The sequence below is a fragment of the Diceros bicornis genome, chromosome 13 (genome assembly GCF_020826845.1).
Source record: "Diceros bicornis minor isolate mBicDic1 chromosome 13, mDicBic1.mat.cur, whole genome shotgun sequence".
In the NCBI taxonomy this organism is placed as follows: domain Eukaryota; kingdom Metazoa; phylum Chordata; class Mammalia; order Perissodactyla; family Rhinocerotidae; genus Diceros; species Diceros bicornis.
This window is the reverse complement of record NC_080752.1, coordinates 34629884-34656633: the sequence shown is the minus strand read 5'-3', so window position 1 is coordinate 34656633 and position 26750 is coordinate 34629884. Positions and strand designations below refer to the sequence as shown.

At 57.2% G+C, this 26750-nt stretch overlaps 1 protein-coding gene across 1 annotated transcript in view; it reads right to left on the bottom strand.

The window, feature by feature from the left end:
* Nucleotides 1-829: 829 nt before the first annotated feature.
* The window catches only part of PADI1 (peptidyl arginine deiminase 1), a 38690-nt gene continuing 12769 nt past the window's right edge, over nucleotides 830-26750 (bottom strand). Inside the window, exons 2-16 of the mRNA XM_058553025.1 lie at nucleotides 21302-21482; nucleotides 20018-20090; nucleotides 19315-19376; nucleotides 17854-17971; nucleotides 17601-17726; nucleotides 15614-15786; nucleotides 15363-15466; nucleotides 14189-14312; nucleotides 13640-13747; nucleotides 11472-11623; nucleotides 7049-7193; nucleotides 6136-6229; nucleotides 5003-5082; nucleotides 4093-4218; nucleotides 830-1903 (exon numbers count right to left, since the gene is read on the bottom strand). Of these exons, the coding sequence (XP_058409008.1) occupies nucleotides 1670-1903; nucleotides 4093-4218; nucleotides 5003-5082; nucleotides 6136-6229; nucleotides 7049-7193; nucleotides 11472-11623; nucleotides 13640-13747; nucleotides 14189-14312; nucleotides 15363-15466; nucleotides 15614-15786; nucleotides 17601-17726; nucleotides 17854-17971; nucleotides 19315-19376; nucleotides 20018-20090; nucleotides 21302-21482 (1900 nt within the window). The 3' untranslated portion in view covers nucleotides 830-1669. The remainder of the gene's footprint in view (nucleotides 1904-4092; nucleotides 4219-5002; nucleotides 5083-6135; nucleotides 6230-7048; nucleotides 7194-11471; nucleotides 11624-13639; nucleotides 13748-14188; nucleotides 14313-15362; nucleotides 15467-15613; nucleotides 15787-17600; nucleotides 17727-17853; nucleotides 17972-19314; nucleotides 19377-20017; nucleotides 20091-21301; nucleotides 21483-26750) is intronic.

Here is a 26750-nt window from a genome sequence, read left to right as displayed (position 1 = left end):
AACAGCCTCAGCAGCAATTCCTCATCTTCCCACACTCAGTGCCACCCTCCCCCTCTCTCTGCAGCATGCCCTCCGCTCCACGCACAGCCCTTTCCCTGGGGAGTCCCGGCACATCCTCGGCCCCCGAAGAGCCTTCTTCTCTCCTTGGCTCAGCCCAGGCTTCCTCATGACTATGAGCAGAAAGTGTGCAGGGTAGACCAGGGGCTTGCGAATGGGGTTCCACAGAGCCTTCTGGAAGGGGAGGATCCAGGTACGCTGCCCCCACCGCCTTAAACCAGAGCAGTTCCGTTTTTACCAGTTTCATGTGTTGGGTTTCCAGGTAAGCCTCCGTTAGCTAAGTGTTCTGTGTTTGAGTTCCACAGCAGCTGGCTCAGGCTAGGTGTCACCAGGGGCCACCAGAAACTCAGGTGGTGGAGGCCCGGGGGCTGACGGCCCCTGAGATGGTCCCACGGGCAGTGGGGGGAGGAGGGCAGGCTGGCTCCCTCCTGCCCATGCTCGCCCTGCACTGGCCGAGCCGGCCTGCCTGTGCACGTCTCGGTGACCTCACCCGGGGTCAGGCTATTAACCCCTGTGGCAGCTCCGTCTTCCCTTCTGTGGGAGGGGACAGGCCTGCCACGGGGTTTACTCACAGGCGAAACCCAAGCTACATGCAGGGTCTCCAGGTTGCTGAGAGAGACCGCGCCAGCCTTCCCCTCCCACTGCCTGCAGAGCGAAGGGGAATAATTAAAGACTATTACAGGAAATTAAACCCCACCTTCAGAGATAACCTAATGGCCCCCACCCTCTTCTAACGTCTGGGCCCCACCCCCTGCAACAGGAACCCCCTTCATATCCAGAGTCCAAAATCCAATGCCCAGGAGGCTAGGATGCAGGAGCCAGCCCCAGCTTCATCCTCGTGCCTCAGCTTTCTCTGCCCTCCTGGCCTCCTCCCCTCCTGCCTGGCTCCCAACGCCCGCCCTCCTCAGGCCTCATTTTGGCCTCCCAGTGTGTGTAAGCAGGAAGCAGCCAGCACTCGTAATTAGAGGCTTTCCAAACAGGTAACAAGCACCCTTCTGAGGACAGAGTCAGGTACTAAGGGTTTGTGTTGCCTTTCCTTTTTAAACAGGCCCCCAGACGCGGGGTTTTTCTGTCCTTGTTCGCCTGCATAAAGACGGCTGAGGGCTGCTGGGAGGTCACAGCCTGGGGTCCCCCGCAGGGGAAGGTAGCTGGTGGAGAAAGACGGTGCCTCATGTCCCCTTCCTGGTCTACAAGAGCCACCAGTGGCCTAGACCCAGGGCCCTCACCCCAGAGTCCAGGCTCTCTGGGCCCCATTCCTGGCGTGCAAACGTGGAGTGTCAGAACAGACGGGGAGCAGTTCAAAGTAGGGCACCTGCAGAGGCCACGCCGACCATGTCAATCTTTCCCAGAAGCTCCGGGCGTAGTGGATGGGGCAGAGGAGAGGGAAGAACGAGGGCGGTCCTTCTCAGGCTGGGTAGACCACTCCAGAGGTGAGGATGTGCCGTGTCCATCCCCGTGTCCCGGTGCCCTCGGTGGCCAGCACGTTTGCAGGCACTCGGGGGGAAGTGCCCGAGGCTCCCCCAAGAGGATGGAGGCCAGGTGGAGGTTCCTCGCCCTCCCCTGGGCAGGGGTCCCTGGCAGGTGGGCGGAGAGGAGGCGGGTGGGGACGGGCTCAGGGCACCATGTTCCACCACTTGAAGGAGAAGGGCTGCCGGCGCACGTTGGTGCCGCAGTGCACCTCCCCGAGCAGCTTGTGGTAGGACAAGTAGTCGTCGATGAAGGTGCAGTGGAGGCCCAGCGGCTCCAGCAGGGACCGCACCTTCTCCTCCAGGCAGCAGCGGCCGTCGATGATGGGCCCGAAGGGCTTGGGGATGCCCAGGTGCTTGCCTAAGACCACCATGTTGACCTGTAGGAGAGAGAGGGCAAGAGGGAGGCCTGGCTGGCTGGAGACGCTCTACACATGGGGGCCCCTTGTGGGCCCTGGCCCAGGCAGACCCACCCCCAGGGCCTGTCCCATCCTCGCCAGCATCCCTGGGCTGCCAGGGCTGGGGCTCGCTCCAGAACCAGGGTCTATGGAAGCAGAGGAGAAGTAGATTCGTAGTTGGAAGAGAGGCTTAGTACCAGGTAGGGCTGCCAGTATGTAATATACATGGCAACTTTATATGAATTAAAGTCACCCGTTCCTCCAATATTTTCTTCCATCTATCAGAAAATTGTCATATTATAACAACTTCGTTAGAATAAGATTTTACCATCATCTGCCAGAAACGTGTATAACAAATGCACACATCTACAAAGTCTACAGTGTGAATGTCCTCATAGGTGTGGTGCACTTGTGCAGTATACAGCTTGCTCAACTGTCCCTGGAAGCCCTGATCATGGTTTCCATTTATTGAGCATTGCCTATGTACCAGATATATCATCACTAAACCTCACAGCCTCCCTCTGAGGCCGTGGCTTGGACAGGTTAAGAAACATGGTGAAGGCCACACAGCCAGAGAAGGGGGAGACTAAAGTTTGCTTTGGGTCTGACTCATGCCAAAACCCGTGCTCTTTATACTCTGCCAGAGTGTAGCACTGTGGTGCCTGGGGGGCTGAGGAGCTGGGGCTGGGTGCCCTTGGGGGGCACCTGGGTTTATCTCCGGTGGCCCTCTGCTTCCCTGGCTGGGGGCCCTAATGGTGGGGAAGGGAAGTCTCCCTGGTGCAGGGTGTGGAGGTTCCTTAGAGGAAACCTCAGCCCCGGATTGATGGCCAGAGCAGCTGCCCTTGGTCTTCAAAGGAGATGTTTCGGACCCCCTGTCTGGAGGGTGGGGCTGGGTCATCTGGGTGTGACGTGGGCTGCCCTGGACGCTGTGCCCTCACACACTCCATGCCTTCAAGTCTGCCCTACGAGGCCGTCCAGGCTGACGCCAACACGAAGCTGGAGGGTCCCGTGGGGTCAGTCCCATGGCCTCGGCCCTGAGCTACCTAGTCGCCCACTGATGGGCCAGAACATGCTAGGGTGGGAGCAGGGCGTGCAGAGGGACAAAGGGCAGGGAGAGGAGCCAGAAGCCGGATTCAGGACCATCGCCAGCCCAGGCCTGCTTCCTCCTGGATGAGGACTCAGGAGACTGGAGGCCGGCCCACTCACTCGCTGGGGGACCTCAGGCAAGTCAACCACCCTCCTCTGAGGGCCTCAGTTTCCCCATCTGTTAACCCCCAAAGAGGGGGTTAACTGTGAGTTCCCTAAGGGCCCTTCCAGTTAGGTCATACTGGGATCCTCTAGCAGGGCCTGGGCTGGGACTGGGAGATTCCCACAGAGGGGTGTGTGGTGGGGAGGAGGCTTCCGGCAGCTGGGGCCACGCCCACAGCCCCAGGAGGACTGACTAAAATCATGGGTTCCGGCCCAGGGCCTCCCCCGACCCTCAGCCAGAACCAGAGTCATGTCGCCCCTTAGAGCTTCACTGTCCAGTACAGTAGCCGCTAGCCACGTGGTTGCTGCACCCCGGCGTCCTTTCCCAAGGGTAATGGGCACCTTGACCAGGACTGATAGCATCGCTCAGGCCCCTCCCAGGGCCAAGCCGTGAGATCACAAGCTGCTCATCTTCCTGTCAGCTGCCTGAGTTAATGACAGCCAGGGAGACAGCCACACCTGCCCCACCTGCCCGACTCAGGAGCCCCACCGGGGAGCAGGGCGCGCCGCTGAGGCCCAGAAACGGAAGCCCGAAACTTTTGGAACCAAACCATGCTTCCTTTTTCCATTTGGGAAAAAGAAAAGGCCTTAGTTGTGGGGGCCTGTCCTGTGCCCTGTAGGATGTTTAGCAGCATCCCGGGCCTCCACCCACTAGATGCCAGGAGCACCCCCGCTGTGGTGGCAATCCAAATGCCCCGGGGGGAGGGGCATAATCGCCCCGGTGGAGGCCCACTGATGGCGATGTTCTAAATCTGCACAAAAAGCAAACAAACAGTGGGGAGGGTGGCAGGGCCCGCCAGCCTCTGGGCCAGGCTGCCCTCGGACAGGGAGTGCTTCTCCTCTGGGAGCCCAGCTGTCCCCCAGCAGGCCCCTGCCAGGCCCCCGGGACGGGAAATGGCCCATCCTCCCTCCAGAGCGCTCACCATGTCGGGGAAGGAGGCTTCTGCGTAGGAGCCCTTCAGGGAGAAGAGCTGGGGGATGTCGATGATGTCCCGCTCCGTCAGGCCCAGCTCCCGCTTCAGCACCTCCCGGTTCCAGTCGATGCAGCTCTGGGGCGGGAGGGGAGCCAGGGATCAGGAAGGATCTAACGCTCGCCGAGCCCCCACTGTGTGCCGGGCCCTGCACAGAGCCCCCTGTAGCTCCTTGGGTCCTCACAAAAGCTTTGTGCCATTGCTACCCCCGGAGGGGGAAACAGAGGCTCAAGTGACCTGCACAAGGGCACAGAGCCAGGAAGTGGCAGAGCTGGGGTTTGGACCCGGGCAGTTTCTGGTTCTAAAAGTCCTCGTGGCTACACCACACTGTCCCATCTCAGCGTGGCTTATGCCCCTACCCATCTCAGCAACCTAGGAGAAAGTGCCAGCCCCACTGGGGAGCAGCTAAGGGCCTCCCTCCTCCCATTTACTGAGCACAGACTCTATACCGGGCACTGCACCGGGCAGCAGCCCTGCCCCCTCCTGAGACCTCCTTCTACCTGTTCTCCTCACCGGACTCCCACCCACCCCAGCCCTCACCCCCACAGGGTCCCATTTCTCCACCACACTCTCTCATCTCACCAGACTTCTCAGGGGATAACTCAGTTTTGCTTCCACGGAAACCAATCATTTCCCCAGAGCAGGGCAAGACCTCCCTCATCAGACTGGCATGGCTGTGTCTCTTCCATCAGACTGTGGGTTCCCAAGGGCGGAGGCTCTACCCTACCCACAGGTCTCAGCAGCCCCCAGGACAGTCAGATGCCCAGGGCTGAACCCCTCACCTCCCCCCCAGCAGTTCCTGGGGCTGCTTCTCTCTGGAGGGTGGGGGACCCCAAGAGCGGGCAGCAGCCCCGCCCCTCACCTGTACGTGGAGACTGTCCTTCTGGAGGCGTCTGTCTGCCAGCATCTCATTAATGCTTCTCTTTGCCTGGTGCTTCAGCCCTGCAGGAGAAAGAAGACAGGACGGGGGCTCAGGGAGCACCACCGGGGCCTCCCCGAGTCTGGGGCTGCACAATCCAGGCCAGGATTTTCCTCCCACTCAATGCCAAGGTCTGAAGCTGGGGTGGAGGAAGCCCGAGACCTGGAGCCCTGGTGGGACCAGGCTCTGGCTGTAAGTAAATCCTGGTGATGGATCACAGACTCCTTGGGAAGGGACTCCTGGGCTCAGGGCCTAATAATTACAGTAAAGCTACCATTATTGAACACCTGCCATGCTCTGGGCCCTCTACTGAATTTTTTATTAACCTTTAAAACAATGCTAGGTGGGGTTAACTATCGCTCCAATTCAGAGAAGGGGAAACCTAGGCACTGAGAGGTTCAGAACACCTTTCATCTCACAGCCAGCAACTGTTGATCAGGATTTGAACTCAGGTCTATCTGAGCCAAAGGCTATGCCACATCCCTCCCAATGCTCCGTTTCTCAGGTGAGAGCACTAAGGTCTGTGGTGGGGAGGGGGAGGTGCTCAACGGGGCCACCAGGTCCTTGGAGGGTCTGTCAGTTCCTGGAGGAGGATCCGCAGAGGGGCCCTGACCGCCGACCCTGCCTCTGCTGAGCCCCTGGCCCCGCTGCGCCCTGCTGCATAGCCCTGGGCCAGCGGCTTCTCCTCTCTGAGCCTGTTTCCTCCTCCGTGAAAAGGGAGAAGGAGATGGGGGGGACACCCCACGAGCAGGACGTGGAAGTGCCTGGCACACACCAGCTTGTGGGAGTGCCCATGGCCTCCTGTTCCCCTCCTCTCCTGGGGTGGGGCCAGGAACCGCCCACTGTACGAGGAGGTCACCCCTTGGGTGCCTGGAGTGATCATCTCAGCTTCCCATCCCAGGCCCGAGAGGGAGAGCCCTCGTCCTTAGCTCCCACGGAGGGTGTCGGGAGAATTAGCGATGTCGGGCTCTGAGCTGAGAGATGTGCAGACAAAGGCCTGTAAACACGGCACTGTCATGAGAGGGCTGGCAATGAGGGGGCACGGTCCCCACGGGGTGACCAGGTCATGGGCTCACCATCAAACTGGGCCGCGTCCCCGTAGCCCTGCTCTTTCTTCTCCTGGAACAGTTGGAGGCAAGCGCTGGGGCTAGCCAGGAGCAGCCGGAAGCCCTGCACAGAGGGAGGGAGAATGGCTCAGTGGACAGGTGCCCCCTAGATGTGGGAGACCCCAAACTCAGGAGGGGCCAGACCGCGCATGGGAGGCCTCTCCCCCTCAATCCCACCCACCAGCCACAAAGAACCAGCTGCAATTCCCCCAATCCTCCAAGCTGATTCACAGCTCCAGGCCTTTGTCCACGCTGTTCCCCCTGCCTGGAGGCCCTTCCCCACTTTGAGCACAGGGAACTCAGCCTCCCCTCCCAGGCAGCTTGCTCGCTGGGGACCCTGGCCTCCCCGGCCACAACCGTGAGGCGGTCAAGCCGCGTGGTTAGCATGCTGGTCCAGAGCCCACTGTCTGGGTGTGAAGCTTCCCCTACCACCCACAGGCTATGTGACCTCGGGTGAGTTAATTGCCCTTCTGAGCCTCATCTGTTTCCTCATCTGGAAAATGGGGGCAATGATAGTAGTACCCACTTCATGGGGTTGTTGGAGGATTAAATGAATTAAAACATGTACACACAGTAGGTGCTTAGTCAGTGTTACCAGTTATCACCAGGGTCATGCTTAGGTCTGGGCTGAGGGGTTTGGATCAGTGCAAACACCAGTGAGAATGAGTGTATAAGTTGTAAGCAAATGAGTGTCCTCCTGAGCTGAACTCTGACCTCCTCCAGGAAGCCCCCCTGATTAACACCACCTGGCCCCAAGGGTGCCCCGACTCCAAGCTCACTATGGGCACAGGTGGTGAGCTGGTTCCAGGTGGCTTTGCCCTGTCCCATCCCATCAGGTCACAGAGGGGCAGAGGTGGTTCAGGCAGGAGGAGAGGGGATGTACCTTCTGGTCGGAGGCGGGCACGAAGCTCAGGAACTCGTCCACGTGGCCCACGGAGAGCCAGTCGGAGTAGAGCTCCACGGGCGCCTGCACCTGCTGGGCACTCAGGAAGTCGCGCACCACCCTGGCCATGCGCCTCCCGCCGGACCTGGTGCCCCAGGGAGGGAGAGAGCTGCCGTCACCTCGAGCCTCCTGTGCGCTGGTTCCCTGCAGGCCCTTCTCGAGCTCCCGCCCCCTGTTCAAGCCCCACGACAACCCTCTGAATGGGTCCTCTGTTGTCCCCATTTCCCGGCCCCAGCCCCAGGTGCTCCCAGGAACTCACTGTCCATCCTGAACATCATCCCAGAGAGTCCATCCCTCCCTCACCCTGAAGCATCCTCCCCAAGGCCAGGAAGGCCTTGACTGCCCTTCTCCCAAAAAAAGAGTCACAGGACTCCACTCGCCCCCCGGAACTGGAGCCTCTCACCTCACATCCCCGGACTCAGCGAGGTGGACTCTTTACCCAGGGCACCCAGCCTTTTGTTCAAAACTGACCGGGACCGTGAGCCCCTCGCTCAGTCCAGTGTTTCCCAAAGTGTGGGGGCTGGACCAGCTGGGGTCAGAATCGAGGCTTGTTTAAAATGAGCGTTTCCTGACATTCTCCACATCTCAGAGTCTTTGAGGATGTGGCGCATCGAGGATGTGGAATCTGCACTTTGACAAGCATCGTGCTGATTCGTGCGCGAGAGAACCTCTGCCCCGGGCATCCCGTGCTCAGCGCTGGCTGTCGGAGCCCCAGCTGCTCCTGAATGCGGGCTGGGCATTTTCAGACCACTGTTTATCAGCAGAGGGAGGGGAGGAGGGCGGGACTGAGGTGGCCCAGACCAGGGAGCGGGAGCGGGAGCTGGTGTCCTGGAGCTGTGGGAGGAGACTGTGCATGCGGGACTCTGCCTTAGGCAGGGCCGTGTCCCCATTTCACAGATGAGGCCGCTGAGGCCTAGAAAGTTCAAGGGGGTGACTTGTCCAAAGTCAGAACAGTGTTATACTCTGGGCATTCTCCACCTTTCCCTGGCACACAAAACCACGTGCGAACACACACACGTTTACTCTCTGTATAGAGATTTTTTTCAATATGTTTTACAACAAAGGGCTCACATTTCTTGTCCTTGCTTATTTGCCTTAGGGACACATCATGGATGAGCTCCCCGGCCCACATCCAATCTGGTGGTTCTACCTTGAACAGAACACAGTCCAGCCCTTCCTTCCCGTCCTCCTCTGCCACCACCTGGCTAGCAACACCTCACCTGAACAATCCCAGTGGCTTGTCCCTTTCCCCCTCTCCCTGCTTTCACCGTTGCTCCCCTGCAGTCTAAGCAGAGGGAGCCTTTTAAACATGTCAGATCATGTCCCTCCTCTGGTCAAAACCCTCACAGCACTCCCATCCCACTCACCGTAACTGCGAAGTCCTCACAGTGACCCGCATGGCCCCTCCCAATCCCTACGACCCCCTCCTGCCACTCTCCTCTTCATTCCCTCAGTTTCCACCATGCTGGTCTCCTCACTGTCCCTTGAACCTACCAGGCACATCCCTGCCTCAGGGCCTTTGCACTTGCTGTTCTGTCTACCAGGAATTGTTGCCCACTCCCCATATCCCCACGGCTCACTCCCTCACTTTCCCCAGGTTTGACTCAAATGTCACCTTATTTATTTATGAGGCCTTTGAAAATTGCAACAATCCTCTTCCCAGCTTCATTTTTCTCCACAGCAGTTGGTACTATTTGGCATACTTGATATCTTATTGATCATCTGGCATCCTTCTAGAATGTAAGCTCCAGGAGGACCTGGGTTCACTGCTGTATCCCCTGCACCTCTTACCTAATAGAGGCTCGAAAAATATTTGTGAATGATATTGACGCTTCTGAACAGCTGTCTAACGTCCAGGGTCTATGTGACTCGAATACGTCACAGATGAAGACTAGAAGCGAGTCTTGACAAGCAGTGACACATGACAACACTGATTCGATTTTGGGGATGGGATCGTGGAAAATATTTTTCTAGTCTTTCTGTTATTTTAACATAGAGCTGGCAATTTTCAAAGACTTCTTAAAAACGGTGAGATGGTGGAGAAGAGCTGGGCTTCAGAAATTGTTTGTGAGCAGAAAGTGGCAGGAATCAGAAACACGTAAGGTTGAGGAGGGGGCCGAGTCCTCTGCCTGGAGGCCGGGGCGTGGACCAGGTGACTCCAGCCCTGGGAGGCGTCGGACCTGGTCTCTGAGTCACATCAAAGCCGCCACCAGGAGGCAGAATTGCTCAAACGTGTTAAACGTGAGGAGCAGAACGTGGAGAACCCAAGATAGCAGAGAATGGCCGGGGCCTTTGTTGAGCACCTACTGTGTGCCTGCCTGAGTCTCCTCACACTAAGTATCTTGTTGAATCCGCATGAGAACCCTATGATATAGCACAAAGAACAGGTCCAGGTCATGATCTGAACTCTGCCCTGCCGAGCTCTCTGACCTCATCCTCCCCCACGCCCCTCCTTGCTCACTCTGCTCCAGCTGCACCGGCCTCCTTGCTGTTCCTCTAGTGTCTCTGTCACACTCCTGCCTCAGGGCCTTTGTACTGGCTGTTTCCACTCCCTTGCACACTTGCCTCCCCAAAAACCACATCTTTTAACTCCCTCATTTCCTTCAGGGCTTTGTTTAAATGTCAGCTTCTCACCAAGGCTTCCTTTATCTAAAATGCCATAGTATTTACTTATTTATTATGTTTGCTTACTGTCTGTTTCTCCCTGCTAGAGTGTATGTAGGTTGTCTGTTTTGTTCACTGCTGGGATCAGAAGCCAAGATGGGAACACAGGACAGCGCCTGGTGTTAAATTTTAGTTTGGGGCTCAAGGAGGAGACCTGGACTCTGACTATACCACTGACTTGCTGTGTGGTCCTAAGTGGTAGCTGCCCCTCTCTCAGCGCCAGGGCCCCACCTGTCCACCAAGGGCCTTCTTCCTGATTTTCAACCCCATGGCTGATGGAGTGGGGCACAGCTGCACCAAAGACCCCACACGTTCCCATCCTGGGTCCTTGCTCTGAGCCTGGGAGCTTCTAGAACATTTCTTTCACCCCCAGCACCGGGCCCCAGGCCTGGCGTAAGGGAAGTCTCAATAAATCCTTATTGAATTGGTAAACGAATGCGCGAATGAGTGCATTCACTTCACTTTTCTCAGCCTCAGCTTCCTCGTCCGTCGAATGGGGATAACAGTCCCCACCTCACAGGGCGGTGGTAAGAATAACAGAGGTAACCTGGCAAAGCGTTCTGCTCGTGGCACACGGTGGGTGATCAGTAACTTTTGTCCAGTGTTCGAGCCAGGACTCGAACCCAAGTCCACCTGATTCTAAAGCGTGTGCTCCCAGGCCCCTCCCCACAGAATAACTGCCCGGAGGCCCCGAGGCCCTTCCGCCCCCAGGGCTGGGGGTGGAATCCAGCCCCACAGTAGGAGCTGGGCGTGAGTCACCAGCAAGGTGAGCACATTCCTCTTGCCCTGGCCAACCTCAGCCCCAGGCACCCAGCCACGTACCTGGGGTTGGTGCCAGGAGCCCTCGCCTCACCCGACCCAGAGCCCTGAGGCCACCAGGGTCACCACTTGAGGTTGGGTGACCCTCCCAGGGCTGCCTGGCTGCTCTGGGTCCAAGATCAGGTGGTCAGCCAGGGCTTGGGGGACACGCTGGGGCATGCCTGGGCGCCATGCCAACCCCACACAAATGAGAAGGTGACCTCGGTGCTGTGGCGGGCATAATCTCAGGCAGGAAGCCGGGGACCCCACCAGGATGCCCGGCCGCACACCCCATTCTTTGGTTGCCTGGAGGCGGGGTGGGGACCCGTCCAGCGGGATTTAGCCGACACTGTCACCTGTCTGCACACTAAATCCTAAATACCTTGTTTCCTGCCTGATGACAGCTGTCCCGGGTGGGACCCACTGAGTCACCTCTGTCACCCCGGTATCCTGACCAGCCACTCGCTCACCTGCAGCCACCTGGTGCCTCTGGGCCCTTTCAAGCTGCTGCTAGGACTGCAGCTGTTTGGGGAGAAGTCAACAGGTCCATCTCCTACCTCTTCTCCAGGTGGCACATCACCTCCCCAGCTCTTCTGATTTTTCAAAAGAACCAGACATCTGGCTTTTTACATGAGACCTCCTGAGATAGATATATAAAATGTTGGTGACTAAATAAGCTCATAAAATACCAGGCAGGCCAAAAGACCGTGGGCCACTGGTTGTGAGTTTTCTCCTAAGATTCTGGGACCTTTAAAATCTAAGATTCTAGGACTCTGAGTCTTTGATTCTAGGCTTCCACGCGGGGAATTAAGGCCACTTCTCAGACTGGGCAGCTGTGTTCGTGGAGATGGAGTTGGAGGGTCCCCCAGGCCCCCTGCCACCCTCCACCCTGGCCTCTCACTTGGGGAAGTTGCTGCCGATGAGGATCCGGCCCAGGGGATACTCCTTGCCGCCCACCGTCACCGGCGGGCTGACATCGAGGTTGCCGAAGGAGTCGAGGCCAGAGGCGCCAGACAACAGGATCTCCCTGGTGACATATCCAAAGTCAGGACCCTAGGGGAGGACCGGCAAGACCCCCCCCGAAGGAGGGGTCAGTTAGGAAGGAAGAGACAGCTCTTGGTGGGGGGCGGGTGATGCCAGGGGACCCCCCCCGAAAAACAACCTCTATCCACTTTCCCAAACCCCCCGTTCTCTGAGCACCGTGCAATTAAAGTCCCCGCCAATAACAGAACAATAACTAGAAAATCCCCAAATATTGGGAAATTAGGCAACACGCTTCTAAAGAACCCACAGGTCAAAGAAGAAATCAAAGTGTAAATTAGACAGTATTTTGAAGGGAAGGTAATAAAAATACAGCACATTAAAACTTGTGGGATGCTAGTGAAGCTACACGTCCAAGGAATTTCTGTCGCTCTAAACATGTCTATCAGGAGGAGAAAGAGTTGAAAAATCGTAGCTTCCGTTTCCAGCTAGGAAAAGAATGGCGAATTAAACTGAAAAAAAGTAGAAGGAAGGAAAAATAATTGAAGAGATATTTGCATGCCCATGTTCACAGCAGCTTTATTCACAATCGCCAAGACATGGAAACAACCCGAGTGACCACTGACTGATGAATGGATAAAGAAGATGTGGCGTATATATATACAGTGGAATACTACTCAGCCATAAAAAAGAAGGAAATCCCGCCATTTGTAACAACGTGGATGGACCTTGAGGGCATTATGCTAAGGAAATAAGTCAGAGAAAGACAAATACTGTATGATCTCACTTATATGTGGAATACGAATTTTTTTAAAAACCGAAGTCATACATACAGATAACAGATTGGTGGTTGCCAGGGGCGGAGGGTGGGGAGTGGGTGAAGGGGGTCAAAAGGTACAAGCTTCCAGTTATGAGATAAATAAGTCCTGGGGATGTAATGCACAGCATGGGGACTATAATTAATGATACTGTATTGTTTGTCTGAAAGTTGCTAAGAGAGTAGATCTTAAAAGTTCTCATCACAAGACAAAAATGTGTAACCATGTGGTGGTGATGGATGTTAACTAGACTTAGCATGGTGATCATCTCACAGTGTATACCTACATCGAATTGTTACACTGTACACCTGAAACTAATATAATGTTATATGTAAATTATATCTCAATTAAAAAAAAAGTAGAAGGAAGGAAATGATGAAGATAAGAGCAGAAATCAGTGAAAAATGCTCCGGCCAGGTCAAGCCCAGGGCTTGGGGTCATTGTCACCTGCGCTGGGACTCGTCCCTGACCCCTCCAGGCTGGGGTGAAAGCCCGCAAGCTCCCGGACTTCCCCATCGCAGCCCCTACCCGGACACTGGCATTGTCCAGGCGGTGGGGGAGTGGGAATCGGTAAACAGGCAGAGATGGTGAGCTGCGAGACCCAGGCCCACCTCGAAAGGCAGTTTAGCTTAGTGGTTAAGTGCAGGGGCTGGGGAGGCAGCCCCTCTGGTTTTGCATCTTGATGCCACCACTAACTAGCTGCGTGGCCTTGGGGAAGTTACTTAACCTCTCTCAGCCTCAGTAAAGAAGGAATAATAATAGCAATTATCCATAACAGTGCCACGTGGATTAAATGAGCAACCGTGTCACTCCAGGGGGAGTGCCTGGGAGTCAGCACACAGATGCTGGAGCTGCTCTCGTGGCCCTTCTGTGCATAAGAGGCAGTGGAGTGCCTGGCACACAGTAGGTCTTCAGAAAGCATTTGTTACCTGAAGAGAGGCCCCAGCTCATAAAAGTAAGAGCCATGAGGAGCATTCCCTCCAAAAGGCAGTTTGGTCTCCCCAGGGCAGACCCCTCTGTTGAATCCCCCTTGGAGGAGAAGCTCCCCCCCCACCCCAACCCTCCCCCAGGAAGATTTTGCTGGCCTGCCCTTCCCTATGGGGGCAATTTGCATGTGATTTGCATATCGTTTACATATTCTGTGGATCCCACCGGATCCCACTGCCTGTGTCCTTTTGCCCCCTTAAAGGACCAGGACCAGGCAAGACTGATGGAGGGTCCTACAGGAGGAGCCACCCAAAGGTTCCCCACTCTGCCCTTTGCCACATACCAGGATCCTCTCATAGGGGAAGTCCTTCAGGCCTCTGTCTCTGGGGGAGTCAAAGACCACCGGGAAGGATTTGTGAGGGGCCTCGATGTAGCCAAACTCCATCTCGTCCTGGGAGGGAGAGGAAAGGACCACAGTGACCTCCTCTGTGCGTGTGGTTTTCAGAACGGGGGATGCCCCAGGCCTGGGGCGGCGGGGGCGCCGCAGATCCTCCCCAAGACCTGGGGAGGGGGCCAGGGTGAGGAGGAGGTGGAAGTGAGGCCTCTTGGGACCTCAGCCGGAAGTGGGTTCTGTCTGGGACCAGAGCATCTGGGGGGAAGCGAGAGAGACCAGGTGATGCAGGCAGCAGGGAAGCGTTCCCTTAAGCCGCATGGCCCCCCCGCCCCCCGCCGAGTCCCAACCCCCCAGGCTGGCCGGGCTTCTCTCGGGAGAGGGAGACCGAGGTCCTCTGGGAACCCGTGCAGGCCCCCTACCCAAAGCCGGGCTGAAGGAGGGCGGCTCAGGCCCCCCCGGGCGGCCCGCACTCTTTGCAGTGTCTGCTCCCACACCCACCTGGATCCAGCGGTCATTTCGATTTTCAGTCCAAGGGCAGATGATCAGCTTGCAGTTGGCTTTCAGTGCCAGGTCAGACACATCACCCAGAAATTTGTCATTTGAGCCATGAGAGTCTATCACTCTGCAAAACACATGGAGAGGGAGCATGACAATGACCTCTGACTGTGGCCTTGGCCTCAGGGCCCGGAGATGGGGGCATGGCTGGGGGCGCCTTGATCTGGTCTGTGCTGGGCCCTGTGTGGCCCTTGCGGACAGGGGTTCAAACACAGTCCCTGCCCTAGAGAGGCTCGTGGGCTAATGACACAGACAGATACGTCCCCAGATCACATCAGGTGGCAGATCCAAGGTGAGGGGCCAGCCAAGGGCCCAGAGGCAGGACACCGAGGCCAGCAGGGACAGCCCTGGAGGAGGTGACCTGGGGACTGAATCTCACTGGTTAAGGTGGTAGTGAGGGGGCAGGTAGCCCCGTCTACTCCTGTCCCGCACAACTGGCCTAAAGAGAGGAGTCAGGGTGGGGTTGTGAGCAAGAAGAAAGAAAGAATTCCCTTCTGAACACCTGCACGCACCTGGACCCAGGTGAGCAGAGCAAACCTGTTTGGCCACACCCTTCCCGGCCTTTTGACTTATGTTCCACGTCAACTGTGGTCTGACCTCTGATCCAGGGGCCTGGAGTGGCCATGTCAGTCGAGCCTCACCCAGCCATCAAGGGGCCTGACAAGGATTCTGAGAGATGACAGGAGGACCGGGGACCTGGGCTGGGCCAGGGCTCACAGAGGATCCTGGAGGCTGGTTGCCATGTTCTCTGCAGGCCCAGGAGCACCCCCACGTCAGGGCTGGGCTAGGTCTCCTGCAGCCACCAGCAGCCTGAACAGGGCCTGGTCCCATGGCCCAAGCTAAACCCGAGATGCTCCGAGGCTGCTGCAGGCAGGACAGGGCAGGGGCAGGGGCCCTGGAGCCTGAGCCAGTGACCTCGGCTGGGGCCTTAGCTGCTCGGGGCAGGGGGGGGACAGGCCTAAGCAGCCCGCTGCTGTCCTGCACCTGGCCCGTGCCCGTGGGTGCCCTCCATGAATCCGTCTGGTCTGAGTGAGGGGCCAGCCCCAGACACAGCGTTCTCCTCCTGACTCTAGGAGTCCAGAGACGGTGGGAGAGCTGCGGGGAGATGAGGCCTCACCTGCACACATACAGCTCCAGGGGGGGCTGGGTGTTGGGGGTCATGATCCAGGGAGCCACGCGGAAGGCCACGCTGTCTGTGAAGAGGGGCACCTCAGGCAGGGTCTGAGGGGAAAATGAGGACTCAGTGGGCCCTGCAGGGAGCCCCATCAGGCCTCAAGACCCCCAGCCCCCGGCCTGCCCAGCCCTGGAGCCTCCAAACTGGTCCCCCAAGCCCTCCGCCCGCATCCCAGCCCCCAACACTGTACATACCCTGGTGTCCACCAGGCTGACGCTGAGGGAGACCAGCCCCAGGAAATTAGCGTCGGGGAAGGTGAGCCCCTCCACGTAGAAGCTGATCTGCCGCTCCCCCACCTGCCGCTTGACTTCGTAGGACCGACGCTGCGGCCCCAGCACTTGCTTGTAGTCTGAGAGGGAATTGCCACCTAGGGGGAGCCAGTGTCAGGGGACAGTGCTGGAACAGGGGTGTGTGGCTGTGAGGACAGGAGGACAGGAAACCTGAGGACGGGAATCCAGGGGCAGAGCCACTTTCGTGTTAGATCTACTTGGGCTCCTCTCCAGCTCTGCTGTGTGTAAGCTGTGTGACCTTGGCTCAGTGACTCAACCTCTCTGAGCCTCAGTTCCTCATCTGTAAAATGGGCTAAATTACATATCTCACGAGGTTGGTGTAAGCTTTAAACCACATAAGGAGATAAAAGCAGCTGGCATGAAAGGTGAAAAAAACCCAAAATATCCATCAATGGATGAATGGATAAACAAAATGTGGTATATCCATACAATGGAATATTATTCATCCATAAAAAGGAATAAAGTATTGATACATGCTACAACATGGATGAACCTTAAAAACATTACAAGTGAAAGAAGCCAGATACAAAAGGCCATGTATACTATGATTCCATTTATATGAAATGTCCAAAATAGGCAAATCCGTAGGGACAGAAAGCAGATTAGTGGTTGCCTAGGGCTGGAGGGGGGCGGGGGATGGGAGGGACTGACAGTGGAGACAGGGATTTATTTGGGGGAAGATGAAAATGTCTTGGAACTAGATAGAGGTGGTGGTTGCACAACATTGAGAATGTACTCAACGTCACTGAACTGTTCACTTTAAAATGGTTAATTTTGGGCCGGCCCTGTGGCTTAGCGGTTAAGTGCGCGCCCTCTGATGCTGGCGGCCCGGGTTCGGGTCCCGGGCGTGCACCGCTTCTCTGGCCATGCTGAGGCCACGTCCCACATACAGCAACTAGAAGGATGTGCAGCTATGACATAAAACTATCTACTGGGGCTTTGGGGGGGAAAAAATAAATAAATAAAATCTTTAAAAAAATAAATAAAAAAAAATAAAATAAAATGGTTAATTTTATGTTATGTGAATTTCACCTCCATTTATTTTAAAAACCACCTGGCACGTAGCAGTTCTGCCCAGCCCTCTTTCCTCCTCCCTGAGGAAATGTCACCCCGGCACGCTCTCGGTCACAGCAGGAAAGGCTGTGAGTTCACTCACTGGGACTTTGCATGTGTTCTGGTATCACAGTGAGCTTCTTCAAGTCGGGCCTCTGCCCGAACTTCCACCATCCGTGCACGGGAAGGAACCTTCTAGCTCCTGCCAGACTCCTTCAGCCAGAACAACAAGTTCTGGGTCAGTTTGAACAGAGGAGGGTGAAGAGGAAGGAGGAAGGGGCAGGAGAGGCCTCTTGGTATTTATAAAAATGAGTGAGGGCACCTGAGGGTTAAGCATCGGTATATTTTTTTTAAGCCACAGACTTTGATGAATAAAATCTCTGGCAGAGCAGCCGGGATCTGAGAGCAGACGTGGACCTCAGCTTCTCTGTTCCTGCCCCCGCCTCACCCAGCCTGGCAGTGCTTGGCCTGCCTCGGGGGCCCATTCCACGCTGACGGACCAGAGGGTGGGGGTAAGGGGGGGCAGTGGAGAGAGGAGGGGTTTGGCGCTCAAGAAACCTGGGTTTGAATGCCTGCTCCACCCCCAGCTGGTTTTGTGAGCTTAAGACAGTGAATTCGTGCATCCAAGCCTCAGTTGCCCCTCTGTAAAATAGGACTAGTTTTCGAACCTCCCTCTCAGATGATGTGTTGTGTGCTGATGGGGTGGCCGATTGCCAGCTGTAGCGAGATTACGAAAAGATGGTGGAAGGAAGGGAGAGAAGGGGGTGAGAGAAGAAAGAGAGAGCTTGGGAGGCCGAGGATGGAGCAGGGAGGGAAGACGCCCCGCCAGGCCACTCACCCCTAGCACAGAAGACCCGCACTCTCTTGGCATCAGAAAACGGCACGTTCAAGACCAGCTTGTGGCTGTCGAAGAGCTTGTCTGGGCCATCACAGCTCAGCACCATCGGGGACATGTCCTGCAGGTCTGGAGAGAGTGGCACCCGTGAGATGATCCTCCCTCCACCCCACCGACAGGCCCCCCCACCCCCCCAGCTTTCTACCGCCCCACACCATCACCCTGGACTACCCCACACACCCCTTCTGTCACTCACCATCCAGCGACATCAGCTGCCTGTTGGCGAGGTCGAGCCCCCTAGACCTGGGACTATCTCGGTCACAGTTCACCAGCAGGACAGCCCCATAGCCCTCAGGGCCCCAGCACCAGGTTTTCTGTGGCAGACAAGTGGCTTTGGGGTCAGTGGGACCCAGGGGGCTCTGGGAAGGAGGTGTGGACGTGGCTAGGGCGGGCCGCTTTGTTAACTTGGAGACTTTTGTATTCTGAGTTTGCTTAAAGACTTAAAGAGGGATCATAGATTTGGGGACTGGAGCTCCAAGCCTCTAGACCCAGAGCCGCCCCAGTCTTGTGCAGTGAACAACCTGTGCAACCATATACACCCAACTACCACACTGGAAGAGGAAGGGTGATGTCACCATACCTAGAAATGGCCTTCACCAGCCTGCTGAGCTTTGGCCCTGCCTGGGGGACAGAGGCTGCCTTGCCCTGACGTTGACGGGGCCTCAGAATCCCTGGGAGACTCTCCCCACTCCAGCGCTCTCCTGGGGCCTGGCCCACAGGCGTCTCTGATGTCCACTCGCAGTCCTGAGGGCCCCACAAGGAGGTCCGAGCTCAGAGCTGGACCTTCGCTCTGTGATTGCAGCTCTCCCTGCCGCGCCTCCACTTTACGCCCACCAGACCCTGCAAAGCAGGGCTCACTTTCCCCATTTCATGGAAGAGGGAAGAAAGGCTCTGGGAAGTGAGCCCCAAGTCACATAGCTGGGATTCCAACTCAGGTCTGGGGGACTGCACAGGGCCACTGCTAGCCTCTGTGGCACTCTCACCCACCCCACTGGGTAAATGCTGCCCTGCACCAGGGACCAAGACGTGATTTGTATCATAGCCCCCACTCACCACTTTGTACAGTGAACAACCTGCACAGCCACCCATGGCAGCCCTGCCCCATCTTGTCCTCAAAGCCTTGTGATCCAGGCTTCATCTCTGGGGTCTTTCCCTAAAAACTATACCTTCTACCCCTCCCAGGACAGCTTCCAGATACTTCCTGTGTGGTAACGCCTTGAGCCCACCCCAGTCTCCTCCTCATTCTTCAGGATCTGACTGGGGCCACCCACCCAGCCTCTTCTACCAGAAGCCTTGTCTTCTCCTAGCCTTCATTCAGTCACCCAACGACCTTTAATGAAGCACCTACCACGTTTGAGTGTCCAAATACAGCCCAGGTGATAGAAACGGCACCAAGGGAAAGAACCCATCCCAATTCCAAGGTGGCACAAGAGAGACTCAGAGAGGGCAACCTGTTTTACAGGAGTCACACAGCACATCGCTCACACGGTGTAAGTTAATGCCCACTCGTGCCAATTTGGCAGTTACCAGATGGGTTTCCTACACTGTTGGATACCACAGACCCTAGGAATCTGTCACCCTTCTGGAGGACCACCCCAGGACCATCCCCAGGTTGCCTGTCAACCCTGCCATCCGGGGGTAGCCAGGAGAGTCTCACCTTGTCACCTTGGCTGCTCTTCACCTTGCCCGTGCGGCCCGTGTCGACGTCGAGGGAGATGTCTGAAAAGGGATGGAGAGGGGCTGCCGGGGCTCCCCAGTCCCATCTTCACACCCATCGTGTCCAGGGAGGGGCAAGCTCTGCCCCCCGAGCCCATGAGAACAGAAGCCCTGTTCCGGGGACCACGCCCCAGCCCGGGAGCCCTTGTGGCGTCTCCCTGGGGTTCTGCGTGCTGGTGGGACCAAGGTCTTCGGCTCTCGAGTTTCCTGCTCATCTACTTGAGCTGAACTGCTAGCTCTCGGTGGCCCTGACCCTGGCGGTTGGGGTCTAGGCCTGAGGTTCTAGGTGCTGGTTCCGCAGTTCCCGGGGCCCTGGCCGCAGGGGTGCATGGCTCTCCCACGTTTAGCGATGAGTCTTGGCGTTCCCATGAGCGTGGCAGGCGGGACTCCGGACGAAAGAGGCCTACTGTGGATCTAGCTGTTGACCCACAGGCAGTGCAGTTTCTAGATTCTTGTGGCCCTCAGTGTTGCCGGGTCCCCATCCCCGGGTTCTAGAGTGGATGGAAGCTCTCTGAAGAAGCCAAGCTCCTTGATAGTGGAGGAAGCTGGCCATGGGCCTTGCACTGGGGGGCTCCCCTAAGACCCTCAAACGGCCAACATGGAGAGGAGGGAAGACACACGGAGAGCCAGGGAGGGGCACTTACCGACGCCCGTGAGGTGGAGCACGCTGTGGCCCAGGGCGTCGCCCTCGTGCTCCCCGAAGTAGGAGACCTTCACCTGTGGGGACATCGTCAGCCCTAAGCCAGCACGGCCCCTTCAGAGATGGCAGTGATGGGGGGTGGGTGCGTCCCGCACCCCCCACAGCCCTGTTTGGAGGCGGGGGAGGCAGGGGACCCCCAGGTCCTCCCCGCTGCCGAAGGTCCCAGACTCATGGGCTCCCAGCTGGGACTCTGAGCTGCCTTCTCCAGCTGGAGAGGCTGTGGACGCCTCCCTGGCTCCCAGGGCTGGGCTGAGGAGCAAGGAAGGCTGGGTGGGGTGGGGCGGATCCCAGAGGAGCAGCTGGATCCTGGGAATCCATGGAGATGTCAGAGAGAAAGAAAGGGAAGGGGCAGCTGTTGCCATTGACTTAGGCAAGTTCCTTAACTTTCTGGGCCTCTGTTTCTTCGTCTACAAAATGAGAACAATGACCCCCCCACACACACACACACAATAATAGCCAGTGGTCACGGAGCTTTTCCCGTGGTCCAGAACCCATGCCAAGTGCTCCACCCAGGCCATCTCAGTGAGCCCCCAGGACGGCCCCAGTAGACCGGCCTGTTCATAATGAGGCCACTGGGGGCCCTGCCTGCAGGCACGGAGCCAGTAAGCAGAGGAGGTGGGATCTGAGCCCACTGCAGGCTCCAGGGCCCCTGCTCTCAACGCTGCACAGTCCCTGCCTCTTCCCTGCCAGGGGAGAAAGGGCCGAGTCAAGGAATCACTGGGTCATTGTGTGACGTGGGTGCCTGGGGGGAGCGAGGAGGGTGTGATCTGCGCAGGAGAAGGCTTCCTTCTTCCTTAGGTATGAAAGACATACACACCCAGGGATGTACGCGTGTCTGCGCGCAAGCGTGTGTGTGCACGGGGCGTTGCTATGGAGTCCTGTCTACGTGAGAGCGGGGGGCTTCTCTTGTGGGGTCTGTGTGTAGGTTGAGAACTGGGATTAAGGTGGGGTGTTTGTGAACTTGAAGGGGTGTGGGCAGGCTGTGTCTTTACGGGAGTATTCATTCGTGTGTGTATATGCGATGCTGCGGTGTTGGGTGGGTTTGAGAGTTAGGTGTCTGTGGAGTTGTATCAGGGTGTGTTGTGTGGATGTAGGTGTCAAAAGCTTGTGGGGTTTGGTGGAGTGGGGGTGATATATGAATGGGGGCATGCTTTGGGGGAGGCTCTTAGCTTGGGTGGGGGTGGGGTGGGGAGATGCAGCCCCTTACTGTGGGGAAGTGGCCTCTTACCTTAAGATCATTTACGTCCTTACTGGCTGCGTCCACGGATACAATCACATCCACGCTGGCGTCCAGAGGCCAGCGGGCCTGGCCTGTTGGCACTGTCACCTGCTCTGGGTCGTAGGCCACGAAGACCCTCACCCCGGAGCTCTCAGAGACCCCGAAGGTCTCGGCACCCTTGGGCACATCACTGGCAGAGAAAAGAGAGACGCAAGGGTGCAGGGGCTCAGGAGAGAGACCACAGTGGGGTCGTGGGCTGGGGCTGCCAGGCGAGGCACACAGCACCCTCCAGCAGCTGGATTGGGGAGCGGCGGGGGTGGGGCTGCCACTGGCCAGGAGACCAGCCTGGCTGGGCACCGGGCAGCGTGGGCTCCGTCCCAGCTCTCCACTGATTCCCCTGTGACCCACCGTGGGCACATCATCCCCCAGCCTCAGTCTCCCCATCTGTAACATGAGGGGGTTGGAGCAGAGCCATGGCTGTTGAACTTGGTTTGAGTGGCAGAGCCCTCTCCGCAGACCTCGCGTGGATCCCGGGACAGAAAACAGACAAAAGAGGGAGAATGGGGGAGAGGGGGCCGAGCCACGGGATTTACCCCCTCCACTCCAACAGCACCCCGAGGCTGTAGAGAGCAGAGACACAAACCTCTGGACACTCCCACCCCACCTGACGGCCTCCCCCTCAGATACTTCCAAATCCTCTAACCCAACAGGAAATCCATTTGGCCGACCACCTCTCGCCACCTCCACTGCCATCCCCGCCCCCTAGAGGCTGGGCATCACTGGTCTCCCTAGGCCCACCTGTGCCCCCCAAGTCTGTTCCGCACACAGCACAATGAAGTCAGATTGCGTTGTTCCTTGGCTCAAAGGCAGTGGTTCCCTTCACGCTTGGTAAAAGGCAGAGTCCCCACGGTGGCATACGAGGCCCCTCCTGATCTGCTGTTGCCGCCTCCCTGACCTCCTCCTCCCCACTCACTCCCCTTCGCCACTCTGCTCCAGCCACGCTGAACTTCCTACTGTTCCATGAAGCTGCCGGTCTGCCCTGCCTCAGGGCCTTTGCACTGGCTGTTTCCTCTGCCTAGAATGCTCTTCTCCCAGATATCCACAAGGCTTATTCCTTTACCCTCTTCAGGGCTCTGCTTAAATGTCACCTTCTCAAGGAGCTTCCCCTCACTCCATTTAAAGTTGCCCCTTACTCCCACCTCTCCTCCACTCTCCCTCTCCCTCTTCCTCTGCTCTGATGCTTAATCATGCTGTTACTGCCATCTTTCCTAGACGGTCAGCTCCTCGAGGGCAGGGAGTTTTGTTTGATTTGCTCAGTGCTGTATCTCAGCACCTATAACGGGGTCTGCCCGTAGTGGGTGCTCAGAAACACTTGTTAAATGAATAAATGGACTCCATTTCCCCTCTCCTGCAGGGGGATTCAGGCCCGTCTGTACCCAGTGGAGATATAGGACTTGACTCCTGTGAGGACCCAGTGCAACTGCTCCCCATCCACCTGATACCCTACATCCCCCTGACACCTCAGAGCACTGGGCTCCAGAAAGGAGAGTTGGGAAGCCCTCAGTCTGCCAGGTCCCAGCCTGGGGCATTCGTCTCTGGGCCTCCACGCCACTCCTCGCACCGCCAGCTCCTCCAGGCCACAAGTAAGCAGGGGCCAGCTTTCCTGGGCCATAGACTGGAGGGGGGCTCTGCAAACTTGGGCGACAGGGCCCCCAGAGCTGAGTCAACAGGGCCTCTGGGGGCGATCTTGACCTTCTTCCTCCCCTGGACTCTCGGTGCCGGGCACTGGGTTGGGCCCCAGGCTTCCATGAGGCCCTTGGCCACGTGGAGCTGACATCCTAGAGGGGAGTCGGACGAGGGAACTACATGTCGGTGTTTCTCCCTCCCCTATGTGTCAGGGCTCCCCACTGTCATGCCCCAGGGCAGAGCCATCAGCCTCAAGGCTGCCACCCAAGGTCAAGTTCACTTACAGACGCCCACCCGACAGCAAAGATGCCAAGGCCAGAAGGCTCCTTTGAAATATCCTCCTGCCTCCATCCTTTCCTGGACCCCTGAGAACCCACCCAAATATTAAACCTCTGGAGAAACCACATCCTAACCCCACCACGGTCACTCTGTCCCCATCAAACAGCTGCCTGCATTGACAACGGTGACGGGGGTCATAGTTACGATGATCCCAAGTCCTACTCAGTGCCTGGCTCTGATGCTCGTCACAGTCCTGCAAGCCACTTATTATTGCCCTAGTTTTACAGTTGAGGCTGGGGTGGAGAGGACCCCCGAGCCCCGCAGGCTGCTGGCAAGACCCACCTACCCCACCCCACACTCACAACCTTACCATCCTGGTGAACCACGAGACATTCAGGAGTCCTCCCATCTTACATGCCCTTTCTCATTGCTGAATCAGTTACCGGAGGAACCCAAGTCTCCGGCACTCTCATCCCCCAATCAGACCCCATCTCTCATCTTCCCCACTCCCGGCCAATCTCATCCTCCCCCACTCTCCTTCAATCTCATCCTCCCCCACTCCCGGCCAATCTCATCCTCCCCCACTCTCCTTCAATCTCATCCTCCCCCACTCCCGGCCAATCTCATCCTCCCCACTCTCCTTCAATCTCATCCTCCCCCACTCCCGGCCAATCTCATCCTCCCCACTCTCCTTCAATCTCATCCTCCCCCACTCTCCTTCAATCTCATCCTCCCCCACTCCCGGCCAATCTCATCCTCCCCACTCTCCTTCAATCTCATCCTCCCCCACTCCCGGCCAATCTCATCCTCCCCACTCTCCTTCAATCTCATCCTCCCCCACTCTCCTTCAATCTCATCCTCCCCCACTCCCGGCCAATCTCATCCTCCCCACTCTCCTTCAATCTCATCCTCCCCCACTCCCGGCCAATCTCATCCTCCCCACTCTCCTTCAATCTCATCCTCCCCCACTCTCCTTCAATCTCATCTTCCCCCACTCCCGGCCAATCTCATCCTCCCCACTCTCCTTCAATCTCATCCTCCCCATTCTCCTTCAATCTCATCCTCCCCACTCTCCTTCAATCTCATCCTCCCCCACTCTCCTTCAATCTCATCCTCCCCACTCTCCTTCAATCTCATCCTCCCCCACTCCCGGCCAATCTCATCCTCCCCCACTCCCGGTCAATCTCATCCTCCCCCACTCTCCTTCAATCTCATCCTCCCCACTCTCCTTCAATCTCATCCTCCCCCACTCCCGGCCAATCTCATCCTCCCCCACTCTCCTTCAATCTCATCCTCCCCACTCTCCTTCAATCTCATCCTCCCCCACTCCCAGTCAATCTCATCCTCCCCCACTCTCCTTCAATCTCATCCTCCCCACTCTCCTTCAATCTCATCCTCCCCCACTCCCAGCCAATCTCATCCTCCCCCACTCCCGGTCAATCTCATCCTCCCCCACTCTCCTTCAATCTCATCCTCCCCACTCTCCTTCAATCTCATCCTCCCCCACTCCCGGCCAATCTCATCCTCCCCCACTCTCCTTCAATCTCATCCTCCCCACTCTCCTTCAATCTCATCCTCCCCCACTCCCAGTCAATCTCATCCTCCCCCACTCCCGGTCAATCTCATCCTCCCCCACTCTCCTTCAATCTCATCCTCCCCACTCTCCTTCAATCTCATCCTCCCCCACTCCCGGCCAATCTCATCCTCCCCCACTCCCGGTCAATCTCATCCTCCCCCACTCTCCTTCAATCTCATCCTCCCCACTCTCCTTCAATCTCATCCTCCCCCACTCTCCTTCAATCTCATCCTCCCCACTCTCCTTCAATCTCATCCTCCCCCACTCCCAGTCAATCTCATCCTCCCCACTCTCCTTCAATCTCATCCTCCCCCACTCCCGGCCAATCACATCCTCCCCCACTCTCCTTCAATCTCATCCTCCCCACTCTCCTTCAATCTCATCCTCCCCCACTCCCTGCCAATCTCATCCTCCCCCACTCCCAGTCAATCGCATCCTCCCCCACTCTCCTTCAATCTTATCCTCCTCACTCTCCTTCAATCTCATCCTCCACACTCTCCTTCAATCTCATCCTCCCCACTCCCAGTCAATCTCATCCTCCCCACTCCCGGCCAATCTCATCCTCCCCACTCTCCTTCAATCTCATCCTCCCCATTCTCCTTCAATCTCATCCTCCCCCACTCTCCTTCAATCTCATCCTCCCCATTCTCCTTCAATCTCATCCTCCCCACTCTCATTCAATCTCATCCTCCCCGACTCTCCTTCAATCTCATCCTCCCCCACTCCCGGCCAATCTCATCCTCCCCACTCTCCTTCAATCTCATCCTCTGCACTCCCGGCCAATCTCATCCTCCCCACTCCTGGCCAATCTCATCCTACAGACTCCCGGCCAATCTCATCCTCCGCACTCCTGGCCAATCTCATGCACCATCATCTGCACGGTGCTTCAACCACGTCTCAGAGAGATTCCTTGACCTGGGCTCTGTACAGACCTGCACCTCGCAGTGGGCATGGTCTCCCCTGCAGCCCTCTCAGCTGTGGGTTTCTCCCTCACTCCCCGCCACCACTGGGCCCGAGGTGGGCAGGGGTCGCACTTGCTCTTCAATGTCATGTCCAGATCATCGTCGCTCTGTCCTTGTTCCTTGAGGGTGCCGGTTCCTGCCTCTGTCTCCAGTGCTGCTGTCACCACTTTTTATTTCAATAGCCACGTGGGTGACGTGCCAGCATCCTAGCCCCTCAGTCCCTTGACCTGCTCTCTTCCAGTGACCCTGTCCTCTGCCCGGGCTCAGCCACCCTCTCGCCTGGACAGACCCTAGACTTTGTCGTTGTCAGGAACTACGCCCACTACAAACTCCCCTGTTAGCACCCCCTCTGATGCCACCTCCTAACCTGCCAGCTCACTCCTTCTAGCACACCAGCTCTACCAAGCCTTCAACCCCACCGGGACCTGCACCCACTGAAGGCTGAGCCCTCTCTACCCCCTTCTCACCAGCTGGCACCCCTTCCTATTCTCTCTTCCCTTCACCTGGCTTAGATTCTGTAAACCCTCCCTCGACTCTCAACTCCTTTGGCCATCTTTCCCTCCGCCATGCTGCCTAAGCAAAGCTCCAGCCACAGTTAAATCCTCTTCTCCCCCCACTCTACACCTGCGCCCACTTAGACTCGTGACCATTAACCTCAAGTGACCCTTGGCACTGACTGGCAGTCTTACAACATTTCTGGGTGCTTTTTTCTCTTTCACAGTCCTAGAAAACCATTCCAAACCTTCTCCTCTCTCCAGAAACCTCCCTCGCCTCCTCCCCCTCCTCACCCAGAGCTGATAACCTACCTCTTCCCACCGCTTCATCTGCCAGCCCACCTGCCTGTGAGCCCGCATCCACGCTGCCCTCCTGGGACAACGGATGTGCGGCCCCAATCCTCCCTGGGTGCGCTTTCCCTACTCGAGTGTCACCTGGCCTTGCCCCTGCTCGCTCTCCA